Source organism: Lathamus discolor, chromosome 2 (assembly GCF_037157495.1).
Source record: "Lathamus discolor isolate bLatDis1 chromosome 2, bLatDis1.hap1, whole genome shotgun sequence".
In the NCBI taxonomy this organism is placed as follows: Eukaryota; Metazoa; Chordata; class Aves; order Psittaciformes; family Psittacidae; genus Lathamus; species Lathamus discolor.
Window position 1 is genome coordinate 121,730,308 of NC_088885.1, and position 16,526 is coordinate 121,746,833.

A 16,526-nucleotide genomic window follows, 5' to 3' on the forward strand; every position below is an offset into this window, starting at 1 on the left:
ATCTTTACAGAGTACTGTGGAGTGCCCCTAAAGGGAAAAGAACTCACATAACTAAGCAGTCTACTCCTTGTACTCCAAACTTGTCAACTTCTTTTTTCTTTTTTTTTTTTCTGTTTGAAGAGCTACAGGCATAGGTTATTGAACCGCCAGATAAGGGCTGAAATAAGATCTGCTGCTGAGGAATTCTCATCCAAGTTAAAAGATAGACAGCAAATTCGGATGTGTAGAAGAGTGATTTTATCAGACAGGGGGAGGGAATAGGATGTGAGATGGCATAGCATCTCGGTGTTTCTCCAGACCTCCTCCACAATTAAGTTTGTGTTGGAGGACCTCTCACTCCATTGCTGAAGACTGCTCTTTCTCTCAACAGGATCTGGTTTTGGAGAGACTTTTTTTTCCGCAATGTAATGGTCACAAGAGGATTTCCTCAGATTTTCGGACTCTACCTTCTCAAAAGACACTTGCTGGCAGATGATGGTAAATCAGCTGCTGAAGAGGCAACCTCTGTTTCAGGACTTCTATGGAACATTAGCAAGGAAAGTATCAGTTGAAGGCAGCAATGGAATAGCTAACATGACATTTTATTGACTGAAGACTTAAAGTAATTCTCAGAGAAGACCCTGCAGCTCAGGGAGCTTGTTTTTCAAGCCAGCAAATATTGCCGGAGTCATGCAAGTCCACAGAAACAGCAACATAATGCACCATGAGGACTTCTGTAAATGCACATTCATAGAATTTTTAACATCATCCAGTACTAATTCAGTTGATCAGTCTTAATCCTAATAGCTCTGCTCCCATGTAAATCTGAATTCGGCTGTTTTCCTTAAAACATGTATGTTGTCACACTAGTTCTTTGAACCAGAGATTTCTGACCCAACCTGAGAAATGAGGGTGTAAGTTAGGGTACCCCACACCCTTTTATCCACAGTTCAGGGACCCTCCCATTGTATCCTTTCTCACCTACAGAAACTGTAAGCTTTTCCTTGGAGATAGCTTAGGTGTCCATGCCCGCAGAAATGGTGCCCAGCTTTGGCCAACACCAGTCATAAAATATTTTCTACAGGATATTTTCTTGTTTTCTTCTGTTCTGGCCCAAATTCCTGAATACCAGGTGACAGATACCCTGAGTAAGTTTGCAATTTGTCTGACTTTTCGAAGACCAGCATCTGTATGGGGAGAACACTTGAAACATAAAGGGAGGAAGGAGTCTCCTGGCACAAAGGAGACTAATGTTCAGTGATATGCAAACACACGCTCAGACCACTGCTGAAGAGACCACAGCCCCAGCTCTTTTCCTTAGATGAGTTCTTGAAAACGCTTGGTCCTGCTTTCCTGGCTCTCCTCTCCCACACTTGGCCGAAGAACACCCAGCTACCAGACTGCATGGAAAGCCCACATGCCCTTACAATCATGTTTCATCCTTACCAAGGACAATAAGACTTGATGATTATGTTAATTACTCACCTATTTTTAACTCATAATAAACAGTGAAATCTGCATTCCAATACTGTTATTTGCAGCTTGGTACAGGTTCACTGAAAGCTCAGTAGTAAAAATAAAGAAGGTTCTGATGAGTTAATGACAGAAAATTAGCTTCCAGATCTCGTACATCATTGTGCACCGTTGCTTCAGAGTAGGCTTACATCTCTAATATAAGGAAAGATTTTCCAACATTGCTAGAAACCCAGGCAACCATGTAGGAAGCAGCAGGTTAAGAGCTGTCTCTGTTGTAATTAACTTGTTTCTAGAAAGCCTGCAGTATTCTCCTCCAACCAAAACCTTCTACATTCAGAACTTTACCTATTTTATTCTGCAGTACGCATTAACATTTACATTAGAATTTCTGAAAAGACTGAATAAAACCAAAGCAGCCTTAGAGAGTGCTGCTTTAGTATTTCCACCGTAATGTTCTGTTTGAGAAAGTCCTCTGGAATCACAGCACTCTTACAAGGGCAACAGATTCAGCTGAGTAATATATTTTTCCATTTCAAAAATATTTTTTCTCTGAGCTTTCATTATTATATACATAGACTGCCTGCAGCTCCAAAGAAAAATATTATAGGACAAACCCTAATGATTTGTACAGAAAATCCTCTGGTTTTACTAGTAGTAAAGTAATTTACACAAATTTAGAGAGTTTAACATAAATTTACTTTTAACAGATGCTCTAATTATTTCTATAAACATAGTATTTATATATGATAATAAAGGTACACATGTTGGGGCTGCTTTTATTTCACAATTGGAGGTGTAGCACATATTACTGTAATTTTTGTCACAATACCTGTATTTGGAGTTCAAGTGGTATTTTTAACTTAAGAAAACTCCACCAGCTCCATTATTTGCAGCATATCTTTCAAGTTCAGCAGAAGAAAAGATATTGAGATAGAAAAGTGCCTTTTCTTCAGAGATAAACTGTTGAAATTACTAAAGCTTTGACATACGCTTGAGCTCCTCAGCCCAAAATGTGGGCATTGTGACAAAATAGTAACACAAGTATTCTCATACTGGATCCCAAATCTTCAGAACATGGCAGCCTGTGTCAAAGTATGCACAGAATTAAAGGACTGGTAAGAGAGAGCCCAAGATTGTCCTAGCCACAGCAAGACTTGGTCCTCCCTTCACTCACCAAGATAAAACTCTTCCTGCTGCTAACAAGAGTTAACTCTTCAAAAGAAAAATCTGTGCAGAAATGTTGAGAGTCAAAAGCTCCTGACAGAGAGGATAGCAATGAATGTCATGGATGCAATCCAATGAATCAGTAACATACTGAAAAAGATATTTTTGAAAGAGTATTCGGGTTACAAAGTCAAGAGGTGAAAATGTGAAAAATGCCAGATTTAAGGCCTGAAAGTGTAATTTGGCTGCCATTTTTAACCGTATTAAAGTTACAATTACACGATCATTTACTCCACATCCGCTGTTTCACTACATCAGTTCCTGTCAATAAGAGCATATTAAAGAGCAGAATCAAGACATCACTAAATCAGCATTCCCAGCCTTAACAGTGTTTGACTTCATAGCCTGAAGTCCTGAACAAATGAAGTCCTCATAGAATCATAGAATCACAGAATCATAGAATGGTTTGGGTTGGAAGGGACCTTAGAGATCATCTAGTTACAACCCCCCTGCCATGGGCAGGGACACCTCACCCTAGACCATGTCACCTTAGGCTCTATCCAGCCTGGCCCTCATCATTGCCAGGGATGGAGCAATCTTCTCAACATTATTACAGGAGCTACCATGGTGATTTACAAAAATGGCCCTGGTGTTAATCCAAAATTACACCTTCAGGCTCCACTCCCATTTTTCCAAACCTTAGGTACAAGCTTTACAATGTTTCATAATCTAAATATTTTCTTTCCTCAACAATGAAAAAACCCTTCCAATGTCTACAACATTTCCCGGCTTTGGGAGCCTTGCAGACCTGTTGGCTATGACAGAAAGCTCCCCAAAGCAGGAATAATTTTAGCAATTTTCTCAAAAAATAAAGCTTTATCAGAAGTGAAAGTGCCAAAGCTCTGAAACTTGCACAGGTGTGAGTCCAGACAAATCTAAACACAAGCACCTTTGGGTGTCCAGAAAGCTAAGGCTCCTCGCTGATGCATTTGCTCATAGGACTTGAAGGCACACTGTACAGAGGGAATCATACGTTCAGATTACTATCTTTGCCACTTCCCATTTTCCTCTATTTTCTACTCACAAAACCTGAAAACCCGTAGAAGTGTCAGTTCCTAATAGATCCAACCATCCACTGATGTCAGGTATTAAGTCAGAAGGGGTTTCCTTCATTGACGATAAAGCAGTCTTGTTGGTTTCCTTCTTAAGTTATTCATAGTTTTTAAGCACTCCTAAGGGTTTACTGATGTACAAGACATAACTGGCCAAGATACACATTAGTCCAACACAAGAATGAATGGGCTCCATATAGATACTGAAGTTAAACAGCACATTGTCAGACCAGGTGATGTGCCTTGCATTGTAACCTTAAGATTCAACAAGTGGTTGGCATCCTCCATTCCCACACATTCCACAAATACAACCTGAAAGTGTGAGTTGGCCCTACACAAAGGGTAAAAGGGCAGAAGGCAGTCAATTTGCTTTTTATCTGAGAGCACTGACAAATGAGGAAAGAAACTTTTTGACTAAGTAACAATTCCTTCCCAGGGGTCCTCCTGGAAAAATACAACTGTCATCCCCCTTTAGATTTCAATGTCCCTTTACAGGCACAAAACACTAACTCAGCTAAAAGTTCCCCTCAACTGTGTGTTGCTGTGCTTTCAGTTGCCAGTGCTTCATGAGTTTTATAAACAAAATACAATTGATGTTGTGGTTTCTGATGCAAAATGAAACCTAAAATCTAATTTGAGACATCAAAATCTAATTACTATTCTTCATAACGAATCTTTGGCTTTGCATTTTCACCTGCAATGTTCTTGGCTATGGAAAATGCTCAGGTCTATTTACCAGTGTCTTTTTGCAGTGATGTATCATTTTTTGTTCTTAAGGAAAAAAAAATAGTATTTAAGTTGCATTACAGTTGATATCAAAATTCACTTTTATTTTCAGACTTAAACCTGAGATCTCTGCCTCTCTTATCTAGGCAAAGCTCTCCACAACGCAACAGTGTTGCCCGAAGACTATGTATCAAATCCAGCATGAATGAGTAAACCCACTGTCTCACACACGCATGAAAAAACCCCCACCATTTCCCCATGTCTTCTATAAAGGTGCAGCCTGAGTCAGTAATTTTTTCCACTTGCTTTACTTTCTTTGAGACTGATTTTGTTCAAAGTACTCTTGGAAAAAAAAAAAAAAAAAAGAAAAAAGGCAAAAGGATACTTAAAAGCACACTTCTGCGAGCAAATGTCAGAAGAAAAATATATTCTTGCAGTCTTTGGCCGACTTAGTCTTGAACTGAATTTACATCATCAAAATACCTCTTAATTGTGTTAAAACATTCTGGAAACTTATTGCACACATTTTTCTTCGGATATTCACAGGAACCTTTTGCTTTGCAGTCCATTCTTCACTTGCGTGCCCTTTTTCTCTCTCTTTGGAAAAGTATATCAATTGCTTATTAAAAAAAAAAAAAAAAAATAGAAGTTCTGGCATGGCTGACCTGTAGAGATATGGAGCTAAGCAGAGTCAGTGAATCCACTCACTCTGATATGCACACATGATATGCAATTAAAATCTCCATTCACATTCCTACAGGGTTGTCAATCAAGAGAAAAGCCTTTTTGACAATATCCAGTGAAGCGTACCAACTAACTGCTGAACAGGAACTTAAACAGTAACAGCTTTTGTTGCTGGCAAGAACGGATTTTACCAAGATTGGACTTGGTTTCTAAAGAAATAATTATGTTAAAATTTGGGAGGCTTTTCATTAAAAATTAAAATGTGTCACAAAGCTATTGTGTGAGAAGCGATCGTATTATGTAATACATGAGGGTTATCAGATGTATGTGAAAAAAACCTCTAACCTCTTGACTGTAGAAAACAATTTAACCTTTCATATTTAGAACAACGAACAATGATTACAAGCCAGTATTTTGAAAGAAGATTACTCTAATTGCATGTTGTCTCTTTGGTAGGTACCAAATATCCTTTATAACATTATAAGCTGCCCAGCCACAAAACTAACACTGTGAAAGGCCTTCTACTGCCAAAATTGATGCTGTGAACCATTTATTACTGACACATAGAAAAATGATGTGTCTCAGTTGCAAGTATTTTCAACTCTTTGAAAATATCCTAACTTTGAATATATGACAACAGAGGAAAAGTCTTTGATAAACACTGAAGATGCTAACATTTACTTTCTAACACCCAGTTTGATAATGCACTACTCGTAAGAGCATTAGGGTACTTTAAAACCAAACCTATGTAAAGGTAAAACTGATAAAAATAAATAGGTTGTTACTAATTTGCTGTTTGTGTTTTGAGCACCAACCTTGAACTACAGTTTTCAAACATGCTAATATTACTAAATATTGAAATATTTGCCCTCTTGCTTATCACACTCTGTAACTGAAGAGAGAGCAGATGCATCCTGACTATTAACAGTCATGACAAATTGCCTTACTAATGAATGTTACACACTGAAAGTGCCATAACTGATTAAACTACAATTTCCCACTACCAGATAGAGAGAGACTTGGGAACTCCAGCAGTGGACAACTCTGATGTTCTGCCAACAGGCCTTCAGGGCACAGTGTGGTATTTAGAAAAGCACACTGTAAATTCCATATGAATATATTCTAAAAGACTATGTGTATACAACAGGTTTTAAAGAACATCAGATGAAACAGCTTAAGTTCGTAGCTGACGAGCCATGTAAAATGGATGTGTTTTAACAATTTTAGTATCATTACAAGGCTATGTTGGAGAATATTTCTTTTGGGTTCCTCTACCCTTTTCCCCACCTCCCCAAACATTGCTTGTGCTTTGCTTTCACATAAAATCTTTCTTTTGTCAGTCTCTTTGTCGGTGCAAAATTGGCAGCAGTTCAAATTCAAAGTACTCCTATTCATTTACTGACCATTAAACCAATGTCATTCTAGTTCACATCAGCCAGAGAGCTAAGCTTTAAAAAACATAAAAGGCTTGCTTCACCACTGACGAATAATGTGTACATTTTTACAGAGCTTAAACCTTAATGCTTTGCCTGAAACTAACAATACAGTATACCTTATCATTCCTTTTTCACAAGCAGGCAGCTGCTGAAATGCTTGCCACTTCAAAATATCAATTGCTTGCCAGAGTTGTCCTCAACACACCCTGTCAAACTCATGTATATTGTGCAATGAAAATGGTGCAGGACTGAAAGCTAGAAATTGTGTCAAATTCTGCTGTAAGGGTATGATGTGCAAAGAACAACGTATGACAACCGTAGAGACTACAAACAATAGCAATGGAGCCAGACACTACATATATCACGACTGTGCCTGTACATATTTTATTGTACTCATTATATATTTAAAGCATGACAAATATGTCATTGAAGCAACGTGCTGCACCAAATAGAAACCCTTCAGCTAGTTAAGCTTTTTCATTTCTCTTGATGGAAGTGCAGTGGTATTTTTCTGCCCTCTGAACATTTGTTTGTAAATCACACAGCACAAAAAAAAAAACAAAAACACAACACATCAGGGTATCAAAATGAGTAACAGAAAACAAAAGGCAATACTACAAGATGAGATTTTGTTCAATTAACACTTTTGCTTTTCTCTAAGAACACATAGCCAGGCTACCTTAAAGAGTATCTGAGGCTATGCTAGACAAATACAATATCACTGCGCCCATAAATTACAGTATACCTAATTTTAATGCAGATAAGTGCTGGCCTATTGATTTGCATGTTTCCCTGGCAAAATGGAAATCCCATGTGAGCATGTTCTTTGTCTGTAGAAAATGCATTTTAAAAAACCTTTATGAATACAGCATCTATGCTAAAAAGGAAAACATCAGTCACTAGTATAAAATGATGTATGGAACCTGGAGGGAGCAGTGCTCATATATACACATGTATACATGCATCTCTTTGTGCATGCATGTTACACAAGCATATAGTTGTTACATGAATACCTATTTACACAAGGACATAGTTCATTTTCTATGAAGTGTCTTAACTAACAAAAATTCAATTTCTAAACATAATTTTAAATTAGATGAGAAAAAACCCCAAACAAAACAACCACCAAAAAAATCCCAAACAAAACAAACACACACACCCCCCCCCCGAAAATTGACATACTAAGCAAAAAAGTAAGTTAATCATGAAGTGACCATAGAATGCTAATCTTAAAGAAACAACACATAGTTGCAATGAAAAAGAAATGTTTAGGAGGAAAAAGGAGTGCAACAGCATGTAGGTTGCAAAACCTGAACACAAGGGATTCCATAAGGGTCATTAACTGATATAATCCTAAACAAAATAAATAGATATGCCATTGAGGTGTTAATAAATATTTTGGAAAGAGAATAGGTGTTTTAGGTGCTCAGGGTTGCTGACCTCTGCTGTGTTTATTAGTGGGACAATGATGCATTATTAACACACAGCAGCTGTACCTGAACTGCTGCCATGAACATAATAGCCTTTTATAGCCATCAGGGGAGTGAGATAGGAGGCCTTTATTAACCACTAGACATGATTAGCACATTATGTGAACTTTAGTAGGCAAATTATCTCTTATTGAAATATAATGTTGGTTATAACTAATTGTAAACATGATTTTAAAAACTTCTCAATGCAAAACTATGAGTTTTACTGCCATTTAGTAAATTACTAGTGAGGCCACTTAAAAAATAATTCTTTTTTCTTTTGTTCAACCTGTAAAAGCAACTGTGCCTCACAAAAATTTACTGCATTATGAGAAAACCAGTGAAATGAATGACTTCCACATCATGAATATTATTCTTCAGAACTATAAAAAAACATAAACAGACATTTCCAACACAATTAAGAAAACTACTAATGAAGAAAAAACCCCTTGTGTTATAATTTCCTTCAAAGATAAAAAGCAGTTCTGGAAAAATCAGTTTGCCAATATATTTTCAAGAGTTAACTTGAAAAAAATAACACCATGATCTACTTCAAAAAGCTTAATTTTGGGTAAGATTATCCCATTAGCCTTTGCAACTGAACACAGCACTGAGAGTCCATTATGAGCAGTCTTTTATGCCCTAGCAGAAAGTCATTAACATAAAATAAATCATTAGCTTTGATATTAAGCCTCTACTATCTGAAGGGTTTCTATGACTAATATTCACAACTGTGTTTGCCAAATGATAAATTATACTTTTTTTGAAAGTTTACTGTCCTTTTTCACCACTATTTTTGCTTTTAATACTTATTATTATTCTAGGTTGATGCAAAACAAATTATGGTATAAGAAGCAAATGCATTCTCTTTCTCATGGACACAAACGCTTTTGGCAACTGTGACCAGAATACTACTTTGAAGCCAGCTACTTATAATAGAGAATAGAAATGATAGATTCTCGGAGTAAGTTCACTTTCTTCAAAGTGAGCAGTATATAACAAAGTGGAAGCCTATATGGGTTTATACATACACACTAGCATTGATACAACAGGAATTTGTATGTATACATAATCTTACTCTTCTGGCAGGAACTGTCTGGATAAATCTTTTGATTTACATTTCAGACTTCATACTTTCTTTACTAACCCATTTCCCTAAGTACAGGTTATCACTGTCTGATTTCAAGAGTTCTGATTTCTTCTTACATATAGAATAAGTAACAAGTTCACTGCAGATTTCCTTCATTTAACAAAAATACACACCAGCTACAATATCTTCCATTTAACCTTTGAGACCATATAATCATCAACAACAATAGCAGGAGACAAAATTACTACCACAGCAGCTCAGTTTCCAGTGCTTAGCCAGCAGTACCTTTGAAATAAGCCACTCATAGCACTTCTGATTGGTAGAGAGTGGTTTAACAGCCAAGAATGTGAATGCTAAAACATTCTGACATTTCCACTAACCTGGATTTGTCAGATGCTCATGTAATTCAAGTATGCTTTGCAACTTTGAATGCAGTGTGTTTCCTGGGAGCAAACCATAATACAAGGGTCTATTGCAAATCAAATAGCAGCCCAGCGAGAAATACTAAATGAACAGTTTGGGAACAGTGTTAGCATATGTGCAATTGAAAGATAAGATATAAATATTAGTATAGCCATATGAAATTCAAAAACAAATGAAAAATAAACTACTTACTGCAAACATAAGAAGCAAAAGAAAACCATAGACATTACAAATGTCGGCTGCACCAAGGTCTCCTGCTGAAAACCAATTTTAACTTTGAAGAACCAATGAAGAGTTAAACATCTTATTCCATGCTTCTGACTAACTTAAAACTGATCACAACCAATGAGCATAAAATGCAGGTATTTCAGTGGAAGAGGAGACAAGATTTTCTTCTGTGCACTTGTCACTGTGGAAGGGCGATGTTTGTTGCTGCTGCTAATGCTACATAAGCTGTGCCTAATCATAGATTAATGCAATACTGACATTTTTCCACCGAATGCTGTGGGGAAAAAATGACCAAGAAAATCTCATTCAGGTTCAGTGTGAATTCCATGCCCAAAAGTATTCTGTAAGTGCTGCCATAATTAACAGTCATTTGGTGCTTCTTCTATAAGCCATGTTTTAGAACAGTTTATAACTTGGCATTTATAATCAGAAATCACTCCTTGGACAGAAAATCGGGACCTAGTTGAGTAACTAAAACAGTATAATAGAATTGACTATTTCATTTGGAAGGACCTACAACAATCCTCTAGTCCAACTGTATAAAAGAAATATTTAAATTTGGTTATTTTTAAATATTAAATATGCTAAGCATCTGCAGAGCATGTGTCCACTTCAGAAAGATAAACAAAGCGGCCACTTATTGCCACCGCTGTCAGTTCCAGAAGCCAATTTCTGCACTGATCCAGGGACTACCCTCTCACCATGAGAAATGGTGCCTTCAGGTCACTCTTGAGCCATGCTGAGAGAGCAGTCATAGGAAGCTTATTACTTTCACCGTCTAAGTATTGTTATATTTTCCATCGATACAGGATTTAAATACCCAAGAATCTTGATCTAAATCTTATCGTGATTAGGACAACTCTCTGCTTTATATAAAGTCATATTTTAAACATAGTCCACTTTCCCATGCTGCTGTACAGTGTTAGCAAGATGAGAACATCCTGCTAAGATGGCAATCTGAGGACTGAGGAGGGTGCTCAGTTCTTCTTGACAAAGTGTGATTGTTCCCAATGCGCACCAAATTCAAGGGGAGTTAGGACTGCCCAGTCCTCCATGGTATCAGCTCCTTAACTCCTTTAAATGCAGCTCCAGCTGCTCTTCGGCTTAATGTAAACACCAAAGGTACTGCATGCACTGTAGTGTTTAGCTAATTCAGCATTCTTAATAGTTTACAGCTTTCACTTTTTTCATAAGACTGCATGATAGGCTGTTTGAGGGTAATGCTCTAGAGATGAAACACATCATTCCAGTAAGAGAATAAAATTTAATTTCTCTCAAAGTACTGAAGTTTAGCAGAAAGAAAAGAAAAAAAAAAACAAAACAACTGTGAATGCTTTGGTTTATAGACATCATTGAGGAAGATTTCTCAAAAGCACACACATAAATCATTTTCTATATTCCACTAAAATTGGGACCACTTCTTTTCTGAAAGGCTGGAATTTAAGGAGGCACACTTGAGGCTTGCCCATAACTCTGTGACTACATTCTAAGGTCTAGTAACCCAGAAAAAAGAAGTCCATTTCCCTTGGTAATTCCTACGTGGTATTTTTCTGAAACTTTAACACTGAAAAATCAACAGCACTAATGCAACTGTTTAATCTTTCCCATAAGAAGCAGCAACAAATTTAACATATAATTCTAATACAGTAGGGGACTAGATATTTATCCAGGGGGCAAAAAAACAAATTATATATATATATATATATATATAACCAGAATAAACAAATGGTGATCAGATAAGCATAATCTAAAATGCTGTCTAAATGCTAGCACAGCATTTCAGCTTTAGAGCAGTCCTTCAGAGCGCTGGCTTGTCATCATTCTGAGTTTCGGATAGAGAGTGGATAGAAGCAAGCTCCTGGAAATAATGTACACTTTGTAAAGAGCCATGGAACACTTTACTTAAAGTAGTCTCTATAGTAGGGTCAAGTTTACATAATAAATTATTCTAAACACTGTGTATAAATAAATATATATATATATGTACTTTTGCTCCATGGAATTCAGACTACAAGAGAGCTTGTTACCTGCTTACAAAGCACTGTATTTTATCTCCTTATCTACTTCTACCCAATGTTACTCCACTTTTTTCATTTTGAAGGGGTTTACTTCACTCTCTCTCTTTTTCCCTCTTTATTCCTCTCTTTTAAAAACAACTACAGTCTATCATTCTACCTCTGCTGTCTGGCTGTATTTTTCCATTGCACTGACAACTACCAGTGGAAACAAGAAAGATGAGTGGAGGCTCCTGTATTTTTGAACCAGGTAGCAAATCACAGAAGAATTTAGTGCATAACTCTGCAAGGCAAACCACTGGGAGCAGTAAAGAACATTAGTTTCTCCCTACTGTTGGCAGGGGTCAGCATCCCTGTCATTAGCTGTGTCAAACTATAATTATATAACTGCACTTCATGTGAGCAGACATCTGAAAACACTGTAAAGTTGCAAGTATGAAAATACACCAATCCTTTCTGCAGTACTGACTGAAGTGGTCTTTGGAGGTGACACTTTAATAAGAAAAGCCACAAGGATTTTATTTATTACTCTCTACATAAAGAAGTAAACTTATCATCTGACTTCTTCAAGAAGCTTGAAATCCCCGTCCATATTCTTCTATCACATTAAGACACTTGGATTATCAAAGTTCTTTCTTTTGTACCATTCAACTCAATTAAGGAACATGATATTCCTTAAAACAAACTTCAACTGAACAGACTACTTGTATTAGCCTGTAAATGTCCGAAATGCAATTACGCTTCAAGTTTCAAGAGGCAAATGGTACAACCCCAACTCTAAATTTGTCTGTCCACTGCAAGAGCTCCACTCTGTTATTTCAAAGGCTGACCTATATACCGCAGCATACCGTCCATTCTGTCTGTTTGTATAAGAGATACCTCACACAGTTGTCATAACCAACATTGTTTGCATTGTTCTTTCACTTTTCGCTCTCCATGGGTAATGCAAGAGAAACAAGGAAAAGCCTGCATAACAATACATGCAGAGTATAATGAGCTTTCACAGCAGATAGAGAAATGTTAGACTAAGACGCTTAGAGTGCTATTTTAGGTTATAAAATAAAGATCTAAGCAGTCTTCTAAAACAAATCCTGCCAACTGAAAATTGTAAGATAAGAGGTGGCTGAATTTACATTACTGCATTTCCTTTTGGTTACAGAGAAACACAGTAACTCCCATGCACGTCCCTGGGAACTCAATCATACATTGCAAGCAATCACCTGAGCTGGAAAAAAAAACCCACCTCTTAGTGCTAACAGAATTATTAGAAAACTTAAAAGTGTAAAGATTTGTGGAAAGCATCCTAAATTCCCAGCAGCTCAAGCAGACCTAACATGTAAAGAATCAAAGTCTACCATACTTGTAGAAAAAACCCAACAAACAACTCACCCCAAACTCCAGGTATGAAAACAAGGGCTAAATGCTTCTAAGCGACCAAAGTGAGTTTCAACTAACTTTACAAGAAACAAGATCCAGTTCTAAATGAGTTTTGCAGGCAAAGACCTAATCAAGACCACCATACTAACCAAGAACATGGATCCATCATGCTTCCACCATCCCCTTTCCTGGGAGAGATCAAAACCAAACACTCTACCAAACTTACTGAACACAAAACTCCTGCAGGCCTCCCGCCCTTCAAACTCCCTAAATACACACAGCATGGAAATGAGTGGCAGAGCAATACTGTAACTTGACGACATGTTTAGAACAGTTCAGATAAGTTTTCACAGCAATGTTAATCATGCTGGGCGAAGGGAGAGAGTGAAGGGAGTGAAAAATGAAATGCTCTGTAAATGTATGCCTCCAAGGGGCCTGGTAAAGCTACTCTGTCCATTTAATGTGGTCAGCGGTCAGTGGCAAAGACTGAAAAAGACATTCATCCTATACTCGGTATCTTACATTCCTGGTTAAGTCTTTTCCAAGCATAAAACATATGTCTTATGACTGTGCACTTTTAAGCACATTATCAGTTCAGGCAAAGTGAAATAGAAGAGTTGCAACTTGTCTACAGAATGAGTGTCTCATTTGCATTTAAAAAGAACAGTTTGCTCCCTCATACATGGCATGACTTAAAAGAAGCTTTAACCATCCAGTAAAGAAATTCTGAAAACGACCTCCTAAATTAATTTATTCGATTTGCAGTGCAACCCACCAAAAATGATTTAAGGAACTTAATTGGAAAATGATTTAATATACTAAAGTAATTCCTGATTTTCCAAAGCATTTAACTTTTAAATTAAATCTGGCCCACTATCTCAAGAATGATGAGTGAAATGTGTATTCAAGTCATTACCTTTTTTTTTTTGAAGCTTTAAATCACTGATAGGTTTAATAACATTTGTCCAGTTTCATTGCCAAATGGGTATTCAGACACTTTGGTGCTTATGCCATTAATATTAACCCAAGCTTTTCATTTGGCAACACTTTACAGTTACAATTTACAAAAACAGACAACAGAAAAAACAACAGCAAGCCTGATCAAAGGTGGCAGTAGCCTCATGATTACTTGAAGCGCGTACAAAAATTAATGCACACATACAGGCTTCTGTGCAACTGGACTCTTCCTGCTGAACAAAGTTCAGTCCTGGCACAAACTTCCAATCTATATGGCAGGTTTGCCAGATGCTGCCAAACACAGCCACTTAAAACACCGCTAAGCCATACCTCTGGGACCTCTCTCGAGATATCCTCAGGCATCCACCACAAAGGGCCAGATTCATCCCTGAATTCTACAACTCCACTGAGTATATGTGAAATGCAGCCAGGATGAATTTGGTCCTTTCTGTTGTGATTGGTAGATGAGACCATGTGGGAAATCTTCCCTGAGCACCGAGAGGGCTTCACCCCGGCGCGGCAGCGTCCGCGGTGGAGCGCCGACCACACGCTATTTATGCTGTTTATTTATCTCGGAATGGAGGCAGCTGCCCGCGGTGAAAGAGACGGCTCGGAACATCCCAGCGACACGTGAGCCCGTCATGACAATAGCCCAGCGCAGAACCGGGCGGGACAGGGCGCCTCGCCCCGGATGGGTACCCCCCGCTGGCCTCCCTCCGCATTCGTGGCCAGCCCTGCGGACTTTTACGCTGCGAGAAACATCTGCTGCAGCCTGCCACAGGCTTCTACGGCAGGTTTCTAAGCTTAATGCCTGAGCACGGGTGTAAACACATCTTTGGGGCAGCGCCCGCCCTCAGCTTTCTCCCCTGGCCGGGCTGTATATGAGAAGTGCTCGGGGTAGCTCGCACTTCCTGGTTATTTTCCTATGGCCAGCTTTTTGCTCATGTGCAAAGCCCATTCCGTAATAGCAGAGAAAGTGCTGCTCACGCATAAAGCACCAGCTGGCTCCGGCGACAGAGGCAGTAACAATGCAGGAACCCCAGTCCCCTTCCTCAGCACCAAAAGTCGTGCAAAGTGCTCCGGGATCGCCGCACCAAACTCTCGTCGCCAAACCCAGGATTTGGGCTAGCGCGAGACTCCCCCGCCCCGGGACTCGGGGACCTTAAACCTCGGCTCCCCTCAGGTACGCACCCCGTTTGCAGCGGTTTGATCAAGTTACAGAGAAATTGACAAGGCTGTTAGTTGCACAGCCTGGACAAAGTCGAGCCAGTGGTTTGGAAAGACTTGTCACCCCTATATACCCTTATCGTGCATACAGAGAGGTGTGTGTGTATAAGTATATAAATATATACACACACTCATGTCACATACACATACACATAAACGTGCACCGCCGAGTACCACACACATAAACTGCCGGGTACGCGGCCGGGCAGAGTTTCCGCCGGCTTGTGGCGGGCGCGATCTTTATTAACAGGAGCCCTGGAAATCAAGTCCTCCGCATCAACATCCTCGTCCACGCTGTTTCTCCGAAAGGGAAGATGTTGTGGAAAATGCCTCCCCCACTCACACACTCACCCTCCCCCCCCCCCCCAACCGCTCCAGCTGCCCGCCCCCAAACTATTCCGGGGTTTTAATTTGGGGTGCGTTCAGGGAAGCCGGTGTGTGTCCCGGCGGCGGGCGGCACCGCGGCCCCCGAACCCCCAGTCCCGGGGAGCGCCGCTGCCCTCCACCTCGGCGCTGAACTTGGAGCGCGGCTCGGCGGAGCGCAGCGTCCGTTCATGCACCGGCCGCGACAACAGCACGATCGACAGCACAGATAAAACACCTCGGACGACACAAAACACGAGTCACCTTGTTGCAGTAGTAGGGGTCCAGGCAAGGGGAAGGTCCCAAACAAGGCGTATCAGGAGCGGCGGCAGGCTGAGGAGGTGGTGAATAAAATCTTACGTCCATTTCACTAAAACATCAAGCAAACTCCTTTCCTTTTCTGTTTGTCGTTAACGTTGGTGCAAAAAGGGGTGTGTGTGTGTGTGAATGTGTGTGAGTGAGTGAGGGGAGGGGGGGGACACACAACAAGACTGAGAAGAATAAAAAAAACCCAGAGGTGCCTGACTTCAGTAGTCAAAGAAACACCTTCCCTGCCTCACATCCGTTTGTGGTTTGTAAAGAGAGAGAGAGGAGAGAGGGGAAGGGATAAAAAAAAAAAAAAAAAAAAAAAAAAAAGAAAAAAAAATCTCTTCCAAAAAAGCACCGGTCTGCAGATGTCTGCGAGAGAATCAACAAACCCTCCTTCTTCTACGGCAGGGCAGGTAACTTCGAGTACTTATTGTTTCCCCCACGCATCGGCACCGGGGCGCTAGCTCCGTGTGTGCCTCTCTTTATGGGAG

The 16,526-nt window shown here is 39.4% G+C and overlaps 1 protein-coding gene across 1 annotated transcript in view; it reads right to left on the bottom strand.

Moving 5' to 3' along the window:
• Nucleotides 1–16,291, bottom strand: part of TOX (thymocyte selection associated high mobility group box) — a 222,211-nt gene extending 205,920 nt beyond the window's left edge. Inside the window, exon 1 of the mRNA XM_065669376.1 lies at nt 15,991–16,291. Within this exon, the coding sequence (XP_065525448.1) occupies nt 15,991–16,092 (102 nt within the window). The 5' untranslated portion in view covers nt 16,093–16,291. The remainder of the gene's footprint in view (nt 1–15,990) is intronic.
• Nucleotides 16,292–16,526: the final 235 nt, after the last annotated feature.